Source organism: Psittacula echo (genome assembly GCF_963264785.1).
Source record: "Psittacula echo genome assembly, chromosome: 3".
In the NCBI taxonomy this organism is placed as follows: Eukaryota; Metazoa; Chordata; class Aves; order Psittaciformes; family Psittacidae; genus Psittacula; species Psittacula echo.
Window position 1 is genome coordinate 60,652,989 of NC_137736.1, and position 27,004 is coordinate 60,679,992.

The following is a 27,004-nucleotide window of genomic DNA, read 5'->3' on the forward strand; positions in this document are numbered from 1 at the left end:
TCAGAACTCTGGAAAAACATGGCTCTTTCCAAAGTTCTTCTGGCTCTGCATCGAAGTTGTGAAAGCTGGCTGTAGAGTACGGGCTTGACGTTGCTCCTCTGCAAAACAGCCCCAGAGATAGCTGGGCTTGTAATACCACAGAACAGGGAACTCATTTTGCTTTGCAGCCCAGGAACTTTCATCTTCCTTCTCCTCTATATAGGACAGGAAAATGTGAGCCACAAAATCCATGAGTAGCAAGTTAAGCAGATGCCAGGATCCTAGGTTTAAAGAAAAGCAAAAATAATTTTAACAACCTCCTCATTTCCTTATCTTCATGATGCGTTCTTCTTTGAAGGGCTTCATTATAGTCATGGGCTGGACAAAGTAGCAGACTGGCACTCATCAGGTAGTAGTTACAAGATTATGTACTTCCAAATATCACAGCAAAATAGGTACCAACAGCAGATTTGAAACGTAAGCAAAAGCCTGTCCCCCCCTTATTTTAGTTAGAGAGGAAAGCGTACTCCTGTTTATATGCTTTCCCGCTCAAGTTCTTCCCCCACATTCACTGCTGCTACAAGGCTTATCATCAACCACATCACCCCCAATTCTCCCCTCAGATGGATAAATCTTGCCAAGTAAACCCTCCTACATACATCTATATGTCTTGTACCTATGACATTAAATGGCCTACCTTGCAGCTTGGGGCATAACTGCTGAAAGCCAAGACAGACTCACTGAGGCCATTGACTTTTGAATCTTAACCTTGGTTGAAAGCCCTCACAGTAAACAGTAAGTCTTCTTCCATGCCATAAACCTGCGCAGGAATTAATCTAGCAATTCATAACCTCTGCATCCCACAAACATGTTTATATGGACATCAACAAGGAGATACCAGAATTTATATGAAAAACTAAGGTTTACAGAGCTTGAAAAATAAAAAAAGCTGCCTCTTTTTATTACCCTTGTTATATGGGTCTGAGAAGCTACTGCATTATGCTGTTTGTCCTTTTGTGCATCTTTAAATTATAGTTAAGTGGAAGTGCTTGTTTATCTATGGGTCAAGGAAAAGGGCTATTATATTTGGAGTTCAAACTATGCAGAGCTGGCACTAGTAGTCTATGAGTGCTTCTAACAGTCTTACAGATGTTTTCAGTGTATTCAAGAAGACTAAGCACGAAACAAAAGCTACCACTTCAGTTGTCCCTTGGGATGATACAGACGGACACAATTTTGAAGAGGGAGTAGGTTGAAAAGCTTGCATACAGAAAAGGAATGCATGGGTCAGCCTCCAGCCAGCATGGCTCAGCAATACGTTCCTGAATGCCCTGGAAGGCAGGCTGGTATGGAAAGGGAGGTTTACCAGCTGACATGAAGCTTTGTGATAGAGATATGTAAAGGCATGTTTGTCGGGGAGGAGGCAGAGCTGAAAGAGCTGTAGAGGCCCCCTTAGCCCTGGCTGCTGTGGCACTTGCTCCTTGCTGCCTTGCAATGGGAGTAGCTGAACACTTCCTCTGATCACACTTGGGCATCACCCATGTGAAGGCTGGGCTGGAAAAGGGTGAAAGTAAATCCTGAAAGTCAATTCTGAATTCAGAGGTGTGAGTATGACAGTACATTATGTGTGCCAGATGTGCCAAGCTCCAAGACAAGAGCTCCAGACAGAAGTAAGTTTGATTTGTTTGATTTTGGTTACTGTTATGAGGTGCAGTTTTGCATTAACACTGCATTAGCATGATGCTCACACATTTCCCTTAGTAATTGTGTATCCTCAGTGTGGATGTTACATACTTTGACTTGCAGGATGTCCACCATTCCTGCAAGAAATACTGAGATTTAAGAGATTTCTGAAAAGCAGTGACCCTGATTATGGAACTTCTACACCATATGGCTTGTTAACAGCACAGCATCAGCCTTGTCCACTAAAACTCAATACCCTACCAGAACAGAAACATGGGAAAGAAGGGACGTTGTTAGATGATATAACCCAAAATTTTAAAAAACCAAGGAGATAATTATGACCAAATCAATTGGAGCACCACAGCACAAAATTAAAAAATATTTTTAACTCTCATAGGTGAGAATAAATTCAACATTAGTGGTGGTGAAGTATAGTAGGAAGGCTGTCATAAGTAGGATGAAAATATTATTTGTAACTAGTTTAAGGAAGGCTCAGCAGAGGAAGGGACGATCTCCATCATTTATGTCCCTAGCCACTGACAACTGCAGAACAGGGACGCAGTTCATTAAACTCTTCTTGTGGTGGAAAGAAGGAAGAGGATTTCATCATCGCGGGGAATTTCAATAAACGTTATACTTCCAGTGCTGCTCTTGGAATTCATTCCAGATTCCCTCATTGCCCAAAATATTGCATGCAGCACTGGAGAGTGTTGTAGAGAACTCCTGTGGAGGGGAAGGAAGGACTGATTATTTTGTTACTAATGTAATGCAACAACTGATGGACAAGGGACCCTGCTGTGCTGACATTTGACAGCTCAGAACCCTAAATCAGAGGCAAAACTAACCCAACTAAAGGAGTGACCAGTTTTTAGTCAGTTTGTTTAAACAGGCTTGCTGCTGGCTAGGCAAGCACTTAAGTCAGTGGAAGGTGTATGGAAAAGGAGCAAATAGCTGTTGTCAAAGGTACCAACCGCCTTTCTGGCAAGTTGTTATTGCAGTGGCTCTACTCTGGCTGTATTGTACAGAAAGAACCCGAAGGACTTGGACCCACCACTTGATATATCTGTAATGTTTATGGGTTTGTATGTTAGTGGGTCTAGCTCTCCATCACACCCTTCTGCTGGGGTGTGCAGCTCTTGTAGAGAGGGAGAGCAAAGGCACACACCTCAGGCTACTGTTCCTCATTTCCCCATAGACAAATAACGGCTTCTGCTGAAAGAGAGAGGGAGTCCTGCCCTTCCTGCCATCTCCAGCTGCACGCTCCTATTCTCCTCCCTGCTGCTTATCCTAGGGTTTGGCTCAGAGAACTAATTTGGTAAAAAAAGGAATAATTTCATGTCCCTGGCCTGTCTAGCCACATCACCAGGCAAACGGTGCTTGATGCAAGGAAGGGAGTAAGGAAGAAGTGATGCCCTATTGACTGTAGTATGAATTTATGTCAGTTAAAATGATCTGGTGCCTCTGCCATCGCAGGTCAGAAAGGGGCATGCCAGCCAAGTCACAAAGATCCTACTTACCAAAACTGTCTGTGTCGTTGAGGGTCATAGCCTTGCTTATTGTTCTCAGTAGGAAGTTCCATCTCAAATGGAAATCTGATGCTAGTTCTCTAAACTCCTCTTTATTCCTGCTTGGCTGCAGGTAGAGCAAAAAAATTGCTTTATGAGAAAGTTGGTTAGAATAATTCATTATCGTGTTGCAGACCATTTCCCTATGCAGATTGCATACAAAGGTGGAACAAAACCAGTGTTCTTTTCTGGTTTGCTTTTTTTGTCAGAATCCTAAAATAACTTAGGTTGAAAGGGATTTTTGAACAGCTAATCCAATCTCTTGTCTAAAGCATGGCCAGCTCAGTTCAAGCCTTGTCCACCCAGGTTCTGAATAGCTGCGGGATGGAAGTTCCACAGCCTTTCCAGCTTACCTCTTCAAATGCTTAACTACTCTCTTGGCCTTTTTGTTTTGTTTTCTTTTCTTTTTATCTATTGGGAATTTTCTTTGCTGAAACTTGTGTTCATTGCATTATGCCCCACGACTGTGAACCCCCAGGAAAAGCCCTGTTCCATCTTCTCTAGACCATCCTTTGAGGTAGCTGAGGGTTCTGTGATTTGAAGGCACCACAGCACTGCAAAGTACTAGTCTTAATTAAGAATAAAAAACAAGGAAATAAAAGCTAAGGAAGTAAATTTACCCTACTTCTTCAGAAAGAGAAAAAAATCCCAAACCCAAACAAACTTTTAACCACCACCCAGACCCAAGTTAATTGGGCTGGCAACCATCAGAATGCAGCAGTACCCTTAAGCTACCTCTAATTCGGAATCAGTGATGGAACAGGGGTGGTAGAATTGGTAACGTATGGAAAGGTGCATATGTGAGGATGGTCATACTTGAATCTTTCACAGGAGCTGTAGGCGTTGCACTAGAAATTATCACTCTCCTACCACCTGCTAAAGGTCAACAGTTTTATGCATCAACGTTTTCAAGAATCGTGAAGTGTTCTCTTCATTTTTACCAATGCTTTTCTTCTTAATTTTGGTTTAATAGGAACTGTTAGGATATGTGGCTATGAAATGAGAGCAGATACTGAAACTGCCCAAGTGGATATATGCACAGAAATATGCTTGTAGTTGTTTGCACAGATGGAATTTTTGTATGCCAATTAATTCTCCCTTTTTCTGCAGCATGCATAAATTGTATTTATGCAAATCTGCAGTCTGGTCAGGTTGCTAGTGCACCATGTAGCTCCTGCAGACTAGTGACAGCCAGCTGGGTAATTTGTATGATCACTCTTTCTTTTCTGAAATTATTAATTTTATACCTGAATGACAAAAGCATGAAGATTCGAAGACACACAGTTCAAGAGAACCCGGATATCTGTGAAAGGTGTCAGCAAAGACACTAAGTCATTCAAACCTATGAAATATAGAAGGGAGATCATTACTTCAAGTGATTGGTTTGCTTTTTGGTTTGTTTCTGCAGTTTTTAGCTTCATTTTCTCTTTCTTTTATCTTTAGCTTGAAACATATTAAGACATCTGTTTATATCATTTTGATTAATATAATTATACTGTTCATTTACTAAGGAATTGTACCCTACTTTGAAATCAGCCAGAATTCACGTTTATGTCCATTTCTACTGTATCTGCACTGACCTAGTGCATCATGGCGAAAGCGGCAAGAATAAACACTTCCAATGTGAAAGCTGGAATTTGGTTATATGCAATGCCAACTTACTTACCTGAGATTTTATATGGTTGAGAAAAGAAAATACTGGTTTATCTGTTGAGGCGGAGAAAATGGTTTCAAAACAATAACAGAAAATGCAGAACATTCTGTAGACCAACAGAAATAGAGATAATACTGATACATATCAGGCAGCTGTTCCCCTGAAAGACTGGAACCTACCACCCAGTGCCAAAAGGTACATTACTGTGGCTCCTCTCTAAATTTATGCCCATCTAATGAGACATCTTACTTCAGGAAGACATATGGATAGGGTCTGTGAAACCTTTCTTATTATAAATAACAGTTTGGAAAAACAAAGAAAACAAAGAATGCAATATATCTGCCTTGGAGAGAGTAAGATCATCATTAATATAATGAGCAAATGTAATAAGAGCGTTGCACTTGATTTCAAGATATAAATAAATATTTTTAAAATGGTTCTTCTGATGGTTCTATGAAGAAAGAAAATCATTATTCCTACTGAAAGAAGTGATAGCAAGGCTGTGGCACATCCCTTGTCAGCGAGAAAGTCGGTGGCAGAGCAGGAATAAAGAGCTGAGGTTTCCCACCATCGGTTCTGTGCACAGCCTAGTTCAACTTGCCAGTCTCTCACTAATAATTTAAATGGCAGCCCACTAATCTAAAAATTAACTTGCCATTATGTTTCTTTCTTTTTTCATTAAGAGAATGAAAGGCATTATGGCAAGGCTGCATACAAACTGTATTTTATTGTTTACAGGCTGCAGTACAGCAAAAGGACATGAAAGCGGAAGGGCTTCGCCCAGTTCAGCATAAAGTATTTTAAAATCTGGCCACAAGAAATTATTCGGTGCACTTCAATTAATAGCAGAGGAAAATGTGAAATGCAATGCTTAAAAACTTCTTTTTTTTGTCAAAGAAAAGGATAAAAAAATAATATCCCTGCTTGTCAACATTCTTCTAGAAGAAACACAAACCCCACTGCTGCTGCCACAGGAAAAGCTTTGAGTCAGTATGGAAAGCCTCTCATTCTTAACCTTTAAAGTTAGAAGGGTAATATTATGTGCTCCATTCTAAGTTCTATTTGCTCTTTTCCAGCACTTCGGGTTACGGCAAGTCTGTAATTCCTGTTAGGGCAGACATCATGGGAAAACAAGAGGAAATGCTGGAGCTTTAACAGTGGGAAGCAAGGGCTTAAGTGAATACACAAAATGTAGCAAAAAAATATTACATTTGAGTTCTATGTCATTCTGCGGCTCCTCTGGACTCCTAAATGCCTTTTGAACGAGGTTTCCAGGAATATCCAGAAATCCCTGTTCGATGACAGCATGCAAGTCTGATCGCAAAACAGTGACTTTGCTGTGGCTGTTCAAGACTGTTCTCATTGTCTATAGAGAATAGGAAAACAGTTAATGGCTTTCATTTTCTCAAGCCCTTAGGTCAGTCAAAAAGCTTCCTTTATTCAATACTAGACTTTACATAACCAGTCTCCAAACTGGGGGGAGAAAAAAAATCAAAGCAGATGAATCTTAAGTTGTCTTCAAGAGTTTTTTTGTTCTGGGAGATATTCTTTTCAATGGCACTCTGCAGTGTTGTCTATGATGAAGCAGACAAGCCAACATAATTGAAGTGTCTGGGCAATTGGTTCTGCCTACAGTTATTATAGTAACGCCAAATAATGGCATTTTGTTTAAAACATTGAATGGTGTTTCAAGGCTGACTTTCCCGTCGATGTTATCTGTCCTTAGCACATGTTTCAATTAAATTCAAAGGCAGGTTTTCTCAAGTTGCTCAAACCTTTGAGAAAGTAAAAATAACATTAGAAATATGGTATTAGTTAAAATAATATTAGTTAGGGTTTTATCACATTTATCTGCTTATGAGTCATTTGTGAATGAATCTGGCTTCGTATTTGTCCCCAAATGTATTACTCACATTGACAGTGCAAATAATTTTCAGCCTAACATTTGATCCTAATCTTTCACTTTTTTATTCTTATTAATTGCTAATATCACACAGTATTCCTTCAGATTCTTGACGAAATGATGAAAACAGGAAGGAAATTAAACCTGAATCTGCTAAAATTTGTTAATCTATACATTCAGTCTCTCACTTCCATATGGAAATCAGTAAGATCCTAAAGCTTTTGCTGAATTTTGTGCTCTTATATGAATAATCCATGTCCAGATGAAAAATATTTTTTGCAAAATTCAGAAAAACTTCAGGATTCATAAACATTTTAATAAATCCCGTTCACCACGTGCTTGCCATGACCCCCAAATCAGCAGTGAATGTAGCTGACCATTTGTTTGCAAACAAAATTTCCAATCTAGCAACTCTTCATCATTCTGCTAGCTTTACTGAAATAGCAAAAGCACTCTGATTCTCACTCCATAATCCCCTTCAGCCAAGTTAAAGGCAAAGTCTGTTTTCTTACTTTACTTAGAGTTTCCAGTGTCAGGATTGCTGCTGCTTGTAACAAGAACACACAACCCAAAGGCTGGGAACTACCAGGGGCAGTCTCATCAGTGTGCTGCTAGCACCCAGCTCCATGCTCCAGTATTTCAGACTGGTCCCTTCAGCCATTGCTCTTCACTATACTAACTATAATTCTCTGGGTGACTGAGCCCCAGCTCTGACAATACTTAAATACAGATTATCAGAGGCAGCAGGAATCAGCCTCAGGAAATGACAAGCATCATATTCGCATTCCTTTCTTGCAGGGAATTTGCACCTTTTTATGCTCTAATTACTTGTGCGTGTCCAGGTACTAGCAGCTGTCAGCCTGCTTTATCTACACATGATGGGAAAGTTGCTATTTTTACTTTTGAATGCTGAGCCTGCCAAAATTGTTCCCATTTTCTTACCAGGTGGCTAAATTACTGCAAAGTACTCTACAAGGGATGGTTTGGTTACACCATTCAGAGGCTACAGCTGCACAGCTCCTCTGTAGTACTTCTCCTTAGGAGCACTCTCACCTGCTTTGACCATCAGCCTGCAGTTGAAATTCCAGGTGTGTTTTAGACAGAAAAAACTGAGAAAGATGATTAGAAATATCAAATGACTCCTATGTGAGATGAGATAAACCTCAGCTTTGGATAGAGGTTTGGAGGTTTGCAGAGAGAATTGCATGAAGAAAGGCAGAAATTTTAAAGTAATAAAGTTATGCAACAAGTAATCAAACCGTGGAACTCACTAACCCAAGATGTTGTGGATGCCAAAATCAAGCTATTAAGTACCAAAATGTGGATATAGCCTTCATCTCAGATTGCTGGAAGCCAGGAAAGTACAATGGATGAGGACTGAGGTGTCACTTTCTCTAGAGCAAGGGAACATCTCATAAATAGTCCAAGCAACTTGAGTGAATGAGATGCCCAGCTTTTTTATTCCACAGATTCTGGAACATACCTTAACCATGTTAGAAAGGTCTGTCTTTCTCCTGAGTCTTTTTATAAACACTGTAACTTCTGTTAAAGAAGAAGAGGCAGATGTTTTGTGTTATTAATATTTTACAGTCTAAACAACATTAATGAAGACAGGTTTTTTTTAAGCTAGAAAGTAGATCCCATGGGCAGCTATGGAGGCTAAGGGAGGGCACAGCAGGGGCACGGAGTCAGCATTATGGGCTGGGCTGGGGACCCTCACAGTTTAAAGCTTGCCAGTGGAAGCTGCCCAGGTCACCACTCTTCCTTCGCTGCAAATCTGTTAACCCCTGACACAGAGTAAAAATACTTGCAATATTTTTTTACATTAAATACTTCTTAATCAAGACTGGTACTCTTTCACATGCATGGTTTAAGGTGAATGAAAGCAAAGCAACATTATTTCTACACCTCCTATATTTTGTTTTGAGGGTTTTCATTTGCACCTTTGCAGCTATAATTCTGCAGCATTGTTAATATTAGTTGGTTTCTTTGGTTCTATTTTTCTTCTGTTTCTATTGTGTTGTAATTATGACAAGCATCACCCAAGAATATCCTTTTTAAGAATAAAATATAAAGTCACTGATAATTACAGGCAAACTGAGTATAATGCAATTTGCAAACTTCTGTAGACAGGCAATGGGTTTCAGGTGAAAATGTCTGTTTCCTGAAGTTTATAAAAACTAGAAAGACCAGAATGTATATACAAAGGGTTGCAGCTGATTAATTACATATACTTCCATGTACACACATTTTAAAAACACATTACTAAGTTTGCTCTGTCAAGCACTCAAATGTAAGAAATGCCAGAATTAAGACTGTCTGCAAGTCCTCCTTGAGCATATGAATGCTAATGCAATCATTAGTCTACACAGGAGCCCTGCTTTGCCACTGAGGAGTTGGTCTTCACCCACTGATGGTCTTCACACACTGAACAACTGAGCAACGTTTCATTTTAGTCAGAATCTTCTGCATCATATATAAATATGTGTATATACGTAAATACATATTTACAAACACACACATACAGACACAGCTTTGTATAGTAGAGACTTTTTCAAATCCTCCTTTAATGACAGAGCCATGGTTTCCTTATGGGACTATGGGTTTTTTTCCCTTTATATTGAACTTTGCTATAGCCATTCATTAATTTATTTGCATAAAACCACTTGCAAAGTGAAGAGGCAGAACAATACCCGAATTTCAGAGGGCAGATTGCATATTATTCCGTTTTCTACACAGCCAAGAGACAGATCTTTAAAAAGATTCAGGCACATTTCAATTTACCATGATTTGGGAATAATTTTGGCTTAAATTTGTTCTCACACATTATCTGAGACTATTTGTTTTTAACTGTATTCCAGCTAATTCTAGTCCTCACTAATATGGAGGTTACCTCAGCTAAAAAGATTTTACAAATAGTTTCTCTGAATGTCATGACACAGTCTTCTCTGCAGTTTAAGTGAAGATTATTTTATGAAAAATCTCTATTACTCAAACATACCTTTAGATTTGGATGTTTGGAGCTGGAATGGAAAGTATTCCAAAGCATTAACCATCCAAAGTTCAACATTCTTACTGAACATTCTGATTGACTTAATGTGTTGCAGAGGCACCTCCTCCAGAAAATCGTGAAGTAGGATGTTCTCCATTTCCTAGAATACACATTGATGGATCTGCATATGACTGGTGTGCTACAGATGTTTACAGCAGCATGAAACAAAATTGTGTTGATAGTTTAAATGTTAATGTTAAGAAGCCTTTTTTTTTCCAATTAAGCAATAGCTAAGCTACATTTATTAGCATAAAGAAAAAGATCCTAACAATAAATGTTGTTTCTTAAATTAATTACTAGACGCTACTCAATAAGTAGCAAATTGTTTTTATCAGAATACTGCATATTTCTGTGTGGAATGTCATCAAAATATGCAGTAGTGTTCTCAAAAGAAAAATACGTCTCATAATTCGGAAAACAGTTATCAGTTGAAATTTCAGTCGTATAACCTCAGGCCAGAATCACAGACCACATTTATAACAGTATACTCCATTGGTATTATGGCCTTTCAAAGGAACATCTAGTGGGAAATTGGCAGTAATCACAAATTCCACTGGTTCCTTTCAAAATCTAAACTGTGCTGTCTCAGAAGAAGCCAGAACAAGACTTGAGATACGAGCGAAAATCCCATTGCACAGCACACAAGAAACAGCTGTACCTTTTCATCAGGTAGAACTACCAAAAAGACAGAAACACATAATAACATAATTACAACAAGCAAGCGTGTCCACAATACCTTGAATAGCTGCCTGTCATAGCTTTCCAACAGTTGGCATACATCTGGCAAGGACATCAGTGCTATCTTTCCGGGCGGCAGAGACTTCCAGAATGACATGATACAGCCTTCCACCTGTCACACAAAGTCCTTCATGAATTTTCACTCATTTTGCGCTTGTGAAACGTGAAGTGTAATTCAATAAAGCAACACGCAGAAGCACAGGAGCAAAAGAATGACAGGGGAACTGGGCTCTTTGCCTGCCCCCATCCTGGCTGGGCTCTAGCATAAGTGGAAGCGTCCTGGGGCTGAACCTCACAAGGAGGAGGGAGAAAGAGGAGAGAAACGAAGAATTGTGTCATGGATATGTGGATATAATGAAAGGTATGTGTCCACGGCCTTGTGTTTTGTGCTAGGCTCAGACCTGTTGATGTGCCAGGAGTGCTCAGGGTTTCCAAATAGTTTAACTGAATGCTCCTTTTGTCTATAAATTATCATCTACAATTGGATCAAACCATAGAGATTTGATCTCTATTTGAGATTGGATCAAACCATAGAGGTTTGATTATTGGATCAAACCATAGAGTAAATAAGCTACACAGAAACAATTTTATCCTTACAGTGGTTTGCTGTCGTCAGAGTGTTATTAAAGCAAAGGCATACCTTGTCAAGCTCCCTCGTTCTCACCATATGTAAAATGACTTGACAATGGCTGTAGTACTCATTGGCAAGCAGTACAACCTATGACCAGAAAAAGGGTACAAAAAGATCTCACAGGCAAAGGGCTAACTCTCTTGATCACCGAAAACACGAACATACCATTTCATAGGGGTATTTCTTCACTAGCTCTTGTTGCTCCCAGAGACAGAATCTGCTGGATTCAGGCCAAAGGTACTGAAATGTCTCTTGTTCAGTCTTAAGATAAATGACAGATGGAGAACAGTGCAAATTCTTGCTCTCAATTCATCAGAATTTATTTTGAACAATAATAACAATAATACAAAGATCACAATTATCTTGTTAGTTCTGTTAAAAGTATGAAGTACTTTATTGAAATTGCATAACATGATTTTTTGAGATGCACTTCTGCAGAGAAATACTTGTCTTTTTTTTTTCAGAAAGTAAGGGTGATTGAAAGAAACAAGCATGGCTGACCAAATATTTAAATCCTGAGCAGTACATGAATTTCTTTGCAAAACCAGTGAATATTTAATGCTATAGGTATCTTCCACATATACGTTCCATAGCACTCAGGTCACAGTTGCAACCTTCTAAACAAAGCTGCAGACAGTTGGCTCTGCTGTCGGGGTGACAGCACATTTCTCATCAGCTGTCATTACATCCACTTCAGAGCATTCATTACTGCACCAGAGTGCTCCATAAAAATAAGACAGGCATCCAGTCTCTCCTTTTTTCCTCGCTTTGGTGCACGTAAGTTTGTTGCTCGTGCTCTGCTGGATGACTTCCAAGAACCTTGGTGTCGAGCCATCCCACGACAGCACGCTTATGGGAGACCTGCCACCAGCTAGCCTCGCATCTGCCCTTTTAGTGAGCAGGGTTTGCGGTCTTTTGTCTTAATTACTTCCCAGTATTTAAATACTTACCGTGCCAATAAGGTCTCGAGCACACTGAAAAGACACTGCCTCAGCAGCATGAGGGTCTGTTACCATGGGCCTCAGACAAGAAAGGCTGTGCTCCACTAACTCCCCTAATATTCAAAACCTGGGCTGTCAGCCACGATTTCCACTCTCAGCACAGATAAAATTATTTGAGCTGACGTTAAGGCAACAAAAATATTTTGCTACCAGGTGAAACAGGAAGGGGAAGTAAGCATTTAGTGAGATTACTCAAAGATTATTTTGAAGAAGATGAGTTGACAGTATTTCATCAGAACATGTTATATAGAAGTTGTACTTAAGCACACAGCTAGACATTTTGTTGTAAGTCTGATGTATCTGATACTTACCGTTCTTGTTCTTTGTCTCATGTAACCAGGTGCATCTCCATAACTCCAGGTGTCTCTACTGTGGTAAAATATGAAACACAAAACAAACCCAAAAACCTTTAAAAAGCTCACTAATTTATTCTGTATTTAGTAAGAAAATGAGCTCAAACTGGATAGAGTGCAGTAGGTTGGAGCATTGTTTGGGAAACAAACCCTGCTCTCCTTCCTGTCAATCAGCAGCTGCGTGGTTTTCTAATAAGTCTGAAAACCAACTTCTTCATTTTAATATAAAACTGAACCATTCATTACAAAGACAGCAAGGTATTAGCCATTTAACAGTGCAATGTCTTCCAATCTCTTGAACCAAAACTGTGGGGTTTTGTTTGTAGTTGCAGTTAATTTGCAATGATAATAATATTCATAAACATGCAAATAATGAAAACATAATCACCTGTGTGCTTTGATTTCACAGTAAGTACATTTTCTGCCCCCTATATCAGTTTAGATGGCATTTTGTTTCTGACTTTCTTCCATTTACTTTGCATGGTCAGAAGTCACCTGGACCTGCAAAGGCTTGACCATTGGCTTTTGGCTGAAAAGCCAGGGATGCAGGCACAATAGGCTGCTTTCTTGCTTTACCATTTCCTACTTTCCCTCCTTGCCTGTTTTGCTGAAGCTAATCCTACAGGAGGGAGAGAAAATGTTGCTGGTAAAAGGGATGAGCTGTGAGAGTTGGATTCCTCCAGTCAAGCCCCCATCTGCTGCGGGCACCTGCTCACTGTCTGTGAAGGCATTTCAAACGCCAAGGTCCTTCTGGACTCAGCTCTTTTGAAGGGTGACAGGCAGGGGCTTTGTAGAAAATGTGCTTTCACTGGTGACTGCCAACACTCAGGCTATCTAAATCAGATCCTGGCTGCTGTGATGTGTTATAAACCAGGGTACTACCACATGTCCTGAGGGACAGAGGAGAAAACTTAACAGCTTATCTGCTTGGAACATGCAAACGCCTCCTCTTGCTCCTCTGCTTTCCACAGGACTGACACTTGGCACCTAAAAAATTACCTTTCCCTCTGCCACTGCTCTCTGCCATGAAGGCGGTGCTGCAGCGAAACAACCAAACTGGCTGCCCAAGACAGGGCATACCATTGATGTTAGGTATGCTTGGTAAAGCTATCGACTCTTTCTCCCAAACATTTTTGAGCTGATGTCTGGACAAAGGGAAGGATGTGTAAGTAGAGATGTTTTATAACGCTTCTGTCAAATGGGTCCTTCCTACAGATTCCTAAAGCCTGTGAAAAAAACTAATGACTATTTTCCAGCTTCTGCTTTCCCTGAGAAGGCGGCCAGCTGTATCTTCTGCTGCTGCTACTATGGCAACACGTACCAGCATCACTCTCCTCTGATGGGCTGGCTCCCACGGCAGGCTGGCTCCCCTCTACCCCCGCCATGAGGATGGCGAAGTGGGAGAAGGGGAGCTGCATGGGTGCTCCTGTGCCCCAGCAGCTAGCTGGGAGCTCGCTGATGATTAAGTGTAAATACCAATGGGAAGCTAATATCTGTGTGCACCCACTGTTAGAAAAGGGGGTTCAGACTCACCTGGTGCCCACAGAGGTGCTTGGCTGCCAAGCAGAGCTGCTTGTTTTGCATGGAGAGTGGTACCTGGGTAAAGAGAGGACACATGAAAGAAGAGGTGGGTGGGAGAAGTGGAAAATGGGTGACAGCAAAATCACAAGGAGTTTCGCTGTATGTCTTGCAGAGTTTGGATGATGCTATAGGGTGGGAACTGGAGCTAAAATGGGAAATACAACGGTGGGGATGACAAAAAGACTAACAGAGGAGGTGAATGAAAAAGAAAATGAAAGGAGGGAGGGTGGTAAATGTGCATGGTGTCGACTATCAGATTACACTGAGATTAGAAAAACTAATTTGCTAGAATCATATCAGATTTTCTTTATTAAAAAATCATGGGTTTGCTTCACTAGGAAGTCAGAAGCTCAAGCCTCGCCTATGACCAGAATCATTAAGTAACTCTTAAGAAACCAAAATTCCCTGGCATTTTTTTAACATGGCTGTACTCTGAGCCAGAGCAAGTACCGTTTTAGGGAGAGGTTGTCCTCAAAGCTCCCATTCCCTAGAGGGCATCCTCTTGTAGCACAAATCAGTAAACACCGTATTCCCTTAAATCTCCATAATTCATTTGTAGACCTCACTGATCACAGTTGTGTTTATTTACACTACTTTCATAACATCATTGTCAGAGCTGTGGTACACATATCTTCAAAAAATCCAAGATTTCTAAGCGAAAAAACTCACAAGTGCTGTATAAGAGCACTGTCATCCTTCCTCAGCCAACACAACACATCCGAGGCCCTGCTGACTATCAAAAAGCAAATGCCTGCTTTGTAGTCAAAGGCAAACCATTATAATCTTACTGCCATTTCTATGACACCAACAAGCACAGCTCCCAGCCTGCCAGATCCTACATGGGCTTAGTTCCTCCCTACCAGCACCATGTCAATTGCCAGCTATCTCAGTATGGTCGAGAAATATTCCTCTCAGTAATTAGAGACCAGCATTTGCACTGCACTGAAATGATATATTCAACATTTTCTTCACTATAATTTGGAAATTTCCACACCAACACACTCTCAAAAATTGAGATGCTGGGGGTCAAATACCCCTGCTGCAATTACAGAGTTATCTCTGTGAGATCGTTCATTCTTGCAGGTAGAAAAGTCTTCAAGTTTTCATTACTCTTCTTCTAAATATCCATTTTCCAATTAAAAAAAAAAAAAATAGAATTTCCCGTTGCTGGTTTGATTGACTTCATTGGTTCATGAAAAATTAATTTTGATTGCAGAAAATACTGAATCCTACCAAGAGGACAGTAAAGATGAGGTATTTCCATGATGTGTTCGTATTTGTTTGCAAAGAATATACAAATCTCAAGACAGAAGAAAACAAGCTCACTTGGTTGAAGCTGCTTATTTTGTATGTGACCTAAATGTTTCTTTCATGGTTGTGCTACTCATGCTTCTCTGGCTTGTTTTGTGCTTTTTTACTGCTTACTCTGTTTTTTCCCCACTGTTCTTTATCAGACACTAAGCAGTTATCGTGATGCCCGGCTGCCCAGTGTTGCGGACCTGCAGATTGGCTTGGAACAGGGAAGTGTGTCTGCAGCTAGTGGAAGCTGTTCTAATTTCAGCTGTCTAGCTTCACACAAGAGCTTAGTGACTTTTTATAACTGTCTTAAATGAAGGAAGCATCAGACAAGATAATTTTGTAGTTTAGAGACTTTTCCATTGGAACTAGAAAAATTATCTTTGTCTGAATATGATATATATATATACATTTAATTGGAAAAGTTATCCTAAGAAACTATATCAAGCTCACTAGATGCTGTATAAATGTTAGCCTTACCCTGGAATACACCTCCTTTTCCTTGTTTTGACCAAATGAAATCTAGCTTTTAGGAGCACGTGTCTAGGCAGCCACTTCAGGCACCTTCACTGGTGGAGGAGGGGAGAGGTCTGCAACCTGAGCAGTGGCTCCCCTACAATCAAGCATGGGCTATAAGCATGTTCCCCAGTCCATGACAGAGCATGGCTCCATGACTTGGGGGTGTTGGTCGATGAGAAAATGAACATGAGCCGGCTTCAGTGTGCGCTCGCAGCCCAGAAAGCCAACCGTATCCTGGGCTGCATCAAGAGGAGCGTGACCAGCAGGTCGAAGGAGGTGATCCTGCCCCTCTACTCTGCTCTTGTGAGACCTCACTTGGAGTATTGTGTGCAGTTCTGGTGTCCTCAACATAAAAAGGACATGGAACTGTTAGAACAAGTCCAGAGGGGGGCCACGAGGATGATCAGGGGACTGGAGCACCTCCCGTATGAAGACAGGCTGAGAAAGTTGAGGCTGTTCAGCCTGGAGAAGAGAAGGCTGCGTGGAGACCTCATAGCAGCATTTCAGTATCTGAAGGGGGCCTACAAGGATGCTGGAGATGGACTATTCATCAGGGACTGTAGTGACAGGACAAGGGGTAACGGGTTCAAACTTAAACAGGGGAAGTTTAGATTGGATGTAAGGAAGAAATTCTTTACTGTGAGGGTGGTGAGGCACTGGAATGGGTTGCCCAGGGAGGTTGTGAATGCTCCATCCCTGGCAGTGTTCAAGGCCAGGTTGGATGAGGCCTTGGCTGGCATGGTTTAGTGTGAGGTGTCCCTGCCCATGGCAGGGGGGTTGGAACTAGATGATCTTAAGGTCCTTTCCAATCCTAACTATTCTATGATTCCATGGGGAACGCTAAGGATACGAGCTATGCTGGCATTATGTAGTGCTTCTGACTCCTGGCTATGGGTAAAGTCCTTGTTTCTCCACTTGGCCTGGATTTAGCCAACATCACTTCTTTGGTTCCTCCTAATTTTTGTAATTTTTCCTCATGTTTCTATGCTGAGAGGAAAAATAAAATTTGAAATTGTTCTCATCTTATCTATGACCAGAACTAGCAGCTTTCCTGCTATGCACAAGCAAGATTGCTGTTTCCAAGTGACGCTGCAGGAAAACACCTTTCTTTCTCTGAAGAGGAAACATCAGCAGAGACACAGCCAAGGACCCGCAATGTTCTTAAAACAGTGGCCAAGAACTTTCTTCATTACAGATGTCAAATCTTAGGCCTGTCCTGGTTCTACTGGGTGCATGGGCTGCGAGAGTTATCACTTCAGTAAAGGTCTTATGGGGAATGAATATTGCCTATGAATAATTTGTTTGGTCTCATAACAACTGACTGCCACTTGATCATCTGCAGAACCTGATCCTCCGCCTGTCCGATTCTTTACCATTGTCACTGTATGGGCTCCTGCAACATTACTGTGCTGTAAAACCCGTGGAGAAAGGCAATAAACCTATTGGTATAATTTTTCCATGCTTTTGTAGAGCATGCATTCAATTAACTGACTATAATATATCACAGACACTGAAGTGGTTTCATTGTCACTAGAATGTTTGGGTGCTTAGTAGGCTGACTTGTATCCCTCTAAAATTCATGTTATAGAAAAGTGCTATATCTCCATATTAAAGAATGGAAAACAAAGCACAGAATTTATCCATATACATATTAAAGTAATGTGCAAGTCTGTAAGAGAGTAAGGATATGAGCCTGGTCTCCAAAGTCTAAGGCATAGGCTGCACCTATTTTAATTCTCCTGTGCACTTAAAAGGAGTGTAAAACTTTGCAGAATGCCAGCATTTCCTTTCCATTTTTCTGCGGAGAAACGCGAGCCTGTGGTTTCCTTATCTCAACCATGAGCTTAACTATGAGAACTCCTCGTCGCCTGCCCACAGCTGGACCATGCTCATGTCTACATCTTAGTCCACCAAAGTATCTTACATTCATCAGTTATTTTTAGACTTCTGATTTTTGCAATCAATTTATACTCATCTTACAGATTTTCTCACTGTTGTTCCCTTACGAGAGGTGATTTAAACACCTTTATATACAGACAATATATAGACTGTCATGTGACATTTTATGTTAAAACATTTTAAAAAGCAAACCTGTGATAATTTTTTTCAGACAGAAGACTGCAATAACTCGCATAAAAGGAAGAGTCCTTCTTGATAGCTATTCCATCATAATGATACCTGGAAAAAAAATATGAACTGGCAACCATATGATTTTCAATAAGTCAGCAAATAATTCATACTCCTCCTTTGAAAGCAAATGAGATTTCTATTTAAACAGGGAAAGACCAAGTAAAAAACCCCACATTTGTTTTTTAAATTCTGTTGAAAAATTATTTTCTCCAGCAGAATATAATTGCACAAACTCTGTACAAACTCTTTTTTATAGGATTTGCCCTGGAATGATGAATTTTTTCTAAACAAAAAAACTTAGGCCAGTGAATAGGGTGCAACAGGTTTGTACAGGAGAATTAGTGAAGTCAGAGACCAGAGCCTCAGCTGACAGAGGTCCCCGTATCCCCATGGAAGCTGAAGGATTTAGTGCAGTTGTTCCACAGCCATTCATGGTACCTTAGAGACTGGGTGGCCATCAGTGGTCATGGCACACTAAAACCCAAGGAACTCACCAGACCTTCTCTAAGCTTTATCCCAACCTCAGCAAGCAGCCTTATCACCACCCCTGCTCCTGAAGTGCTGCTGCCAGCTGGCTCTTCCTAGGCTGGGTCACTGGGAAGGCAGGAGAACAGCGCAGTGCTTTTGGAATATCAGCAGCCAGCAGAGGGTAACCTTCTGCTGATGGGGAGAGCCAGCATGGAGGCTGGGGGCTATCATGCACCCTCCCAAATCCTGCCAGCTACAGGGAGAAGCCTGGGAGTGTCTGCGGTGAGGCACTCCCAAAATAAAGGATCTCGCTGGATCAAGCTGATAGCAAGTCCAGACTAGCGGGGAAGAGTCGCAGATCAAGTAAGGGCATGTCATTCTCAAAGCCAGTGCTTGACAGCTATTCAAAATGCTTGTAAAATTGGTGTGTGTCAATGCCCTGGAAATACCCCTTTTTCCTCTCTGGGTGTTCAGAGTGTGACTGTAAATTTGGACATTGAACCAACGAAAGAGTATAGAACTCTCTGTGCTCTCGAAGAAGAGCGAAGGGAAGAGAAAGGGCGTGTAGGAGGAGGATCTGAGGTGGTCTGATTTAAATGTTTTGAAACTGTTTACGACATGTCCTCTGACCACCAGTTCACACTGGGTCACTCCACAGATATGTGCGAGGATGAAAAGCACAACACAGACATTAATCATGGCTGCCACCCCCGTGCATCCCAGAGCCAGGCTTTCCTGGCCCAGTGTCTCAAGAGCTCTGAGTAAGGTTGTGATGTCTCGCAGATGCCTCATGCAAGCCATGCTGCAATAGCCAGTACAAATTGGAGCACTAGTATTTTAAAACCCAGCCTGATTTGGAATCCATACCCCAACACAGCAGCCCCAAAGTGGTGGTTTTGTGGAATTAACTATTTTAATGTACATGGTGACATCAAGAATCACTCTGGATCCTGCAATATATTACAGACTTGCAATCGGCAATTCAGCTGCTGTATTAGTGCTGGAGCTGAAAATTCAGCTATTTTTAGTTTTTATTAGAACGGTTATAAATAACATTCTTAAACAAAGGATACAAAAGCAATACCTGGTACTCCGTCTTGTGCCCAACCTTCTTGTCCCCAGACCAGGGAAAACTAACCGAATAAGCTGAGAAAACCAAACAGAAAATTAGAGGTGACTTGGTAAATTCATTCTAAACTGCAAAAACATATCTGCTACATTTTTTTTTTCTCCTTAATTACTTCTTTTGCTTTCCATCATTTGCAGGCCAATACCTGTCCTTGCATACCTCTCAAATGGTAACTGTGGAACTGAACCCAATCAGGCTTTTGTGGATTGAAAGCTAAGTAATTTAAGGGATTACCTCTTTCAGGTAGGAATTTTTTTATAGATTAGCCTGGTTTACCTTGCACTGAAACACAATCAGTGCACACACCAGGAGACCACCCGCAGTGAGATAGGATGTATCAGTTAAGGGAACTTGAAGGTGCCCTGATTCTCCAATACTTTACAACCCTTACTCATTTGAGTAGGACTTACTCAGACAAGGGACTCAGACGCTTACTCACTCACTCTTGCAAGGAGTATTTGCAGGATAGGGCCTGACTTATCTATTTTAAAAGGACCTGACTCATCAAGCTGCAAAGCAACCTTTTGACCACCGCGGTGGTAAATGTGAACTGAGGTCAAGCAGCATCTGTCGAGGTTAGGTCCTACACAGTACTAAGATTCTGCATGAACTGTCCTGTGAAGACAAAGACTAACCCAGTGCAGCTGGAGCTAACATTCCCTATATAGCAGTGACAGTGGATTGAGTACTCCATGCTAGCAAGAGGTGAGGATAGTCTCCACTCAGCAGCACAAAGCTTGTACTGTGTGCAAAATGCATTGTGCTGGTCCAAAGGCCTGCTAAAGGACAAATTTCCCTAACTCACAGTAACATGGACCTCCAGTTTTAACAGTGTTGGAGTCGTCCTGTTCTCTGCACATTTCTGCATGCGTGCTGCCCCAGCTGCTCCCTTTCTCAAGCTGCTATTTTAGCATAATCCCGTTGTCCTAAAAGGGCAGCCTATGAAACTGGGGCTCCCGTGGCATGAAACACACACTTCTTCCCACTGCCTCTTCTGCAGAGACTGTGGCGCATTTGAGCAGAGGGATAGTTAGGATGAGATTACTTGTGTCTTAAATCACCATGCTTTGATTCACATGGGACTTGACTGCAAAAGTCCATACAGTCCACACACATGTAACGCAGTCATGTTACTACAGCGTGATGAATTATTAATAGCTCGGACCATTAGCTAGGCTGTGGTAACTGGTTACATGTGTATATTTAATTTAAACCAGGGTTGCTGCAGTTCCTGCCCTCCTCAGCCTCTTGCTGCAAAGTCCCACCTCCTGCTGTGGAAGGACAAACCATTCCAAGCCACTGGGGAGCTGCACCCCAGCTTGCTCACTTGGAATGTGTTAACTTTTACCGCAATGCACTGGGTCAGTTAAACCTGTGAGCAAACAGTTGCAAGCACCAACCTATAGCAGCTATGGCTCATCAACTAAGCTCTCCTGCGTGACCAGACTCATGCTTCATCCATACCTGTCACAACTTTAAAGTAAAATGTATTAACTTAAACCGCAAGAAGGCTTAGCTTATAGGTGGTAACTCAATCATGCTGGAGCACCTGAAAGTGTACAGAAAGGATGGGATTAATCTTACCTACGTGGCTATGAGGTAGAGTTGTCTAAGCTAGTCACTGCAGACTTTGTAGTCAATGGAGAAGAACAGTTTGAGGCACATTTAGACTCATAGAATCATTTACATTGCAAAAGACCTTTAAGATCATGGAGTCCATCTGTACATCATCTGAGCTGCCTGAGATGACTGATTTAGGGTGAGAGGGATCTTATGTAACTACTTATTTCTCTCCACTGGCTACCAAGAGATTTTAAGATAACTAGCTTCATGGCAAATATCTACAATAAGCCAGGCAAATTCTACTCATGGGCTTGGCTTGTGGGTGATGATTCATTAAGCTATGGCAATCAATCACGCTAGATCACTCACTCAAATCTTAATTTTAAGTAAGAGTGATTTAACTTACCTTAAGTTAAAAAATTAGATTAAACTGAACTGAGAGAAATGATTCCTAAAATGAGGTTATCCACACAAATGAAATCAATTTCAGGTTCAAGTTTTACTTAAATTATTTTGGGTTTTTGTTAAAACAATCCTTAGTACTATTATTTATATGCTATTGAGCACTAATAGTGGTAAAAATAGGAAATTCTGAACAAAAAGACGATCAACAAATAATCACAAGGCATTCTATCTTCCTTAATTTGTTAAATAAAGTTGAATAGCTATGAGTGTTCTTTGCAATTGGGATTTCTATGTAGTAATTGCCCTGTAGGTTGTATCAACCTCCATGTATTAGAAGAGTGGAACTGTTTAAAGGAGATTGGGTTTTACATCTGCATTTGCTTTGCTTGGATGATTCTATAACACTTTTTTAGGGTGTGTTTGAGCAAAATCTCTCCAAGTATACTTAAAATGGAAAGTATGAAATTATGTAACAACCAAAGGGGTCTTTTAAGGACAGGATATTCAGTTCCTAAGGATGAATTTATTATCTTTGCACTGTTTACCCTAGTAAAGCTTGCTAAAATATATTGGCAAAAAAAGCTTTGCTAGTGTAACATACACCAGTTCCTTGAAGAAAATAAGCTCCGTCACAGGTAATACTCTTTAGGATAACTGCATCTACATGAGGGCTTACGAGAAATACATTAGAAAAGACACAAACGTAATACTTAATTCTTCTCTGTTACCTAATATCTTTTGATATCTAGTGTGTGTATTTAATCATCATATTTCCTGCTTAGGTATCTCTGCTTCTTATCTTATATATCCTATCTACTCTGTACCTTTCCAAAGGTGGCTGAATTTACTTGACGCTTGAAATATGGACTGCAGCTTTCCACATACAATTCATATAGTAGCCAACGGGGTATGGTGCTTCCTTCACACAAATAGAAATTATCAGCTACCCTTTAAAAGAAAAACAGCAATTGGTTTATGTCAGAAGAAAGAATTGTTAGCTTGTGATTTCAGTAGCTCATATTAAAATCACATACTGAAGTATATATTAAATTAATCACATATTAATATGTATTCGTATATAATTATAAGGGGCTTTTTCTTTTTACTTATAAATTTCTACTTTCCTTGTTTCCAAAGTGTAAGAGAGATCAGCTGGCGCTCTGCTAAGGAAGTAACTAGATCTCATAATATTTAATAAAAAATCCCAACTTAGCAAATATCATTATAACATTAACACCGAAACAGAAAGTATTGGCATCTGTCATATGATAACTGTTGTTATATCAAAGGATGTAACTCTGCTCTTCTAATCAGAAAGGTCTCCACTATACCAAAGCTAATAATGTGAGCATTTTTCCATCTAAAATGTGCAATATGGTGTTTTGGGACTGAGAGTGCACAAACTATGAAGGACCAAATTCTGTTCTCATACAGCCTGACTGCTTTTAGCACAAGTTTAATAAGAGAACAGAAATTTAATTTTAGTCACCATGTAACAGAACTGCCAGGATTGAAACTGGTTTAGGTGCTTAAATACTCATGCTATGGCCAAATCCCTCTACTCATGCTACTTACTGGAATGGCCACAGTCAAGTAAATGCAACTACTTATGTGAATAAGGTGAGGAAGATGTAGACTTAGTTACTTATTAGCCTGAGTTAATACCTTCACCAGGGAAAAAAAAAAAAGACCTTTAATTATGAGATAATGCCAATGGTTTCGATGTCAGAAGATAATAGCCTTCTGCGGTACAAATGCCTGAGCAAAGCAGGAGCAAAGACACACAGAGATTAACTTCCGAAGCATGACGTGCTGATCGTCTGACGGTGTTTTCTTATTCTGACTCTGCTTCCGTTATACCAAATGATGTATGCCTATTTAATTAAATTATCAGCTGAATGCTAGTGCAGCACAGTGCCAGTTGCTCACTGTGTCTTTACTGACAATCAAGTCGGTTGGGAAAACAGACTTTTCATAATCACCAGGTGAGATAAGCCAGCTGGATTTTAAATCAGCATCCTCTCTTTTATTAGCAGCCTGATTTCAGGTGACCCAGTGTTTATCTCTCTGTATTAGCTGTATTGGCAGTAGATAGCAGATAAGGTCTCCAACAAACTGGCTTGCTAGAACAGACTGAAAAAGAAGGCGGTCACTGTGCAGCCTGATGATGTCTAGCTCACTTTTTATTCACTCCTTCTTCCCTTCCTCCAGGGAGGAAGGCTGGCTGACTGCCTCCCCCAGCAAAAGGCCCCAAATGCTTCACTTTTACGTCCTCGGAGCCCATCTTCTCACCCACCAGCCCAAGAGGCTGGTGCTGCCAAGAGCTGAGGCTGAGCTGGGCTGGGCTCCTGCCAGCTCCTCACCACCACCAGCCATCAGCAAAGGATTCACAGGTAGGCATGAGCAAGAACCTGCACTAAGGAGAGGGGATCTGATCCCCTAATGGAGTATTTCCTGTCACAGGGCTGGAGTGTAAATGAAATTTATTCTAGATAAGAGTCCTGACTGAGCTTTGACTCTCAGCAGGCAGAAATGCTTGTTTCTTCTACAGCAACCATCTCAAAACCCTCCATAATTGAGCATTCCCAGAGGAGATTAAATCTAAGTCCAAATTCACCCTTAATATAATACCACAAGAGGCATTGCAAGTGCAGAAGAAATTAATTCATGCTTCAGTAGCTGGTTTCTGCCAATAATTTAGCCTCAGCACTTAACTGTTTAGTGACAAAATATTTGGGAATTTCATTTTATTGATATATTGCCTATTAAACTGCCATCCTCTTTCAAATAATGCATTCTTAGTGCTGACAAATGATACAAAAATGCTGTCTATCAGGAAAAAAATCCACACAGAAAAAAGCACAGTGCTCATCTTCTTGCCTATTAGCCCCAAGGTTCTCAAAACCTAAGTGTTTATGGCATGCATTGAAACAAAACTGTTAGTAAAGACAACAAAATCAAAAGGAGAGAGTGGTAAGGGAGGAAGATGGAGGTTAAGAAAAGCTCATGGGGAAAGACCTCCTCCATTTATCTACTACCTTCTATCCACACTCTCTGTGAGGTTTGTTATCCAGTCAGTTCTAGGACCTCACATAGACTCCAGGTTTTTGGGGTTTGAATCCTTGGCAAGCCAGACTCTCAAATCTGCTGTTAACACCATTCCTGGACCAAAATCTGGTCTGCTACTGTTAATGCACCAACCCTAAAATGAAACTGAGTATTTAGAAATTTTCAAAACATGAAAAGGTGATTCAGAAAGTTGTTGTGATTAAAAAAAGAAAGAAAAGAAAAGAAAAAATCAGCTTGTCCTTGCAAGGATTGGCATGATTCAGTTTTATGCAGTGTCTCAAACTTACTGGATGGCCTTGGCTGAATCTCTTCCTTTAGTCCTTTCAAAATGGGAGTAGTGGTATCTATATCACACCAAAAGCACAGACTAACTCCCACTTGCCCAGATACTACTGAGAGGGGAATAAAAAGATAGATCTCTTGCTGTCAAGTTAAAAGTTCGCGTGTATGTTTAGTTACTGTTTCACACAAAGCTTCAACACTGTTTACTAGCTGGACTCACCCGTGCTTGGGGAAAGAAGGAAAGTAACCCTGGTTTCCCTTCGGCTGTCACGTGTCAGATGACACACATCTCAAAGCTCAAGAAAATGATGGTGATAACCTTACTCCACCCCAGCAAGTAACTCACTGAGGAGTTCAACCATTGCCTTCACCTCAAGGAAACATAACCTTGGAGGACATCAAACACAGCGTCACTGCAAGCTGGCATACCTCTGGCTGTGCAGCATCACAGCGACCTGTGGTGCACTGTCAAAGCACACCGACCCGCAGTGGTCCAGCCAGTGGTCCAGCCAGGGGTGGTCCCAGCATTGGTCCAGCAGGGGCAGCCATTGCCAGCTGCACTGCAGCATCACATCAAGCGGATGGCAGCTCAGGGGCCAGATGCCCATCAGTGGGTAGGCTGAGACAAAAATCTCATTTCCCCCATGTAGACCTCCCTCCACATCAATGAGACTTGTATTAGGAGATGGACTTTCAGGGACATTTCCCTTCTTTTGTGGCACCATTCATACACCACTGTGATGATGGAGCCTTTGCAGCAAACCAGACTTGTCCTATGAAACGGTGATAGGGGTTAGAAGTGGGACTCCTTCCCTTCCCGTAGCAAGCCCACCGGGCAGGTCCTGTGAGCCCCCGGGCATGGTGGGGACACACATAAGCTGCTCCCCCTACTCCCAGTGCTCCCCTTCCTGTCCCATCCATGGTCCCCGAGCAGTCCCGTCAGCCCCATCCCCATGGGGGAAGGCAGCCGCACGCACCAGTGGATGATGGAGAGATGCAGGAGGGAAGTGGGGCTGCCCTGGGACATCCCGGTGGTGGCCGTGCAGGGCCAGGCAGGGCAGGGCCGTTGGGTACCGGCCGGCTGTTGGGGTGGCGGGTGGCCCATTCCCCACCCAGCCCCCACCTGCTGCCCCGCCTGCCCGGTGCCCAGGCCCGGGGCGCTCTGCATCCAGACATGAGTTGTACAGGAACTGCAGGTGGGAAATGAATTATACGTAAACCAGGAGGTGCAGAGATGCTGGGAAGAGGCCTAAACGTGTGTGAGTGCTGTCTTAATAGGCCTTGCATGCCTTCTAAACATTGTTTTCAGAGTTTTCTACAAGAATGCTGTGAACTCCCATAATTGTTTAATTTCTCTTTGATACATGCAGATGAAAGGGCTGTCTGCGCCGCTGAAACCCTGTAAGCACTTTTCCATTGCAAGTATCCATTGTGCAAAATGAGCTTTACGGCCATGTGACTGCTGGAAATAAATTATGTATGGCTGGAGCGTCTAAAAGCTTCCTAGTGGATGGCATTGGGTTACATCAGAGCTCAGCTCTGCAGAAACTGCCGTGGCTTCCTCATGGTAATTAGCTGCTGAAAGCCCAGGTATGACACAGGCTGGCTTCCTTGCTCTCTTATGACAGCACGACCAACGTGTCAGTAGACTGCAACATTAAAGGGGGCTTGAAAGGAACTAGGAAAGGGATATTGGTGGTGGGAGGATGCTGGTTTTGTAGTCCCTCAATATAGCTTGCTTCTGAGGAGCAGTAAGCACAGATGTCATGTATAATACATGTTGCTTTTAATCTGTAAAGCCTCATGCTGGTTTGAGACGCCCATGGGAAGATGCTGTTCACTCACAGGCCCCTGAACCAAAGCCTTGAAAATGTTGTCTGCCCAAAATACAGGTTAGTACGCACACTGTAACCAGTACAGTCTGTCATCGGTAACTGTGCTTAACCTACTGTGGAAGCTTCCTTCAGTTTTTGGTCTGGATTTTCTATGTCCGCAGCCTACTG

General features: G+C 41.5%; 1 protein-coding gene across 1 annotated transcript; it reads right to left on the reverse strand.

Moving 5' to 3' along the window:
• Nucleotides 1–26,028, reverse strand: RFX8 (regulatory factor X8; the record flags this gene model as incomplete). Its single annotated transcript, XM_080613532.1, has 13 exons — nucleotides 1–260; nucleotides 3,180–3,294; nucleotides 4,475–4,569; nucleotides 6,091–6,247; nucleotides 8,268–8,326; nucleotides 9,786–9,936; nucleotides 10,573–10,686; nucleotides 11,215–11,292; nucleotides 14,093–14,155; nucleotides 18,058–18,133; nucleotides 19,638–19,699; nucleotides 22,475–22,598; nucleotides 25,979–26,028. 13 exons carry the CDS (start codon nucleotides 26,026–26,028, stop codon nucleotides 1–3), a joined length of 1,404 nt encoding a protein of 467 aa, XP_080469658.1.
• Between the last annotated feature and the right edge of the window lie 976 nt (nucleotides 26,029–27,004).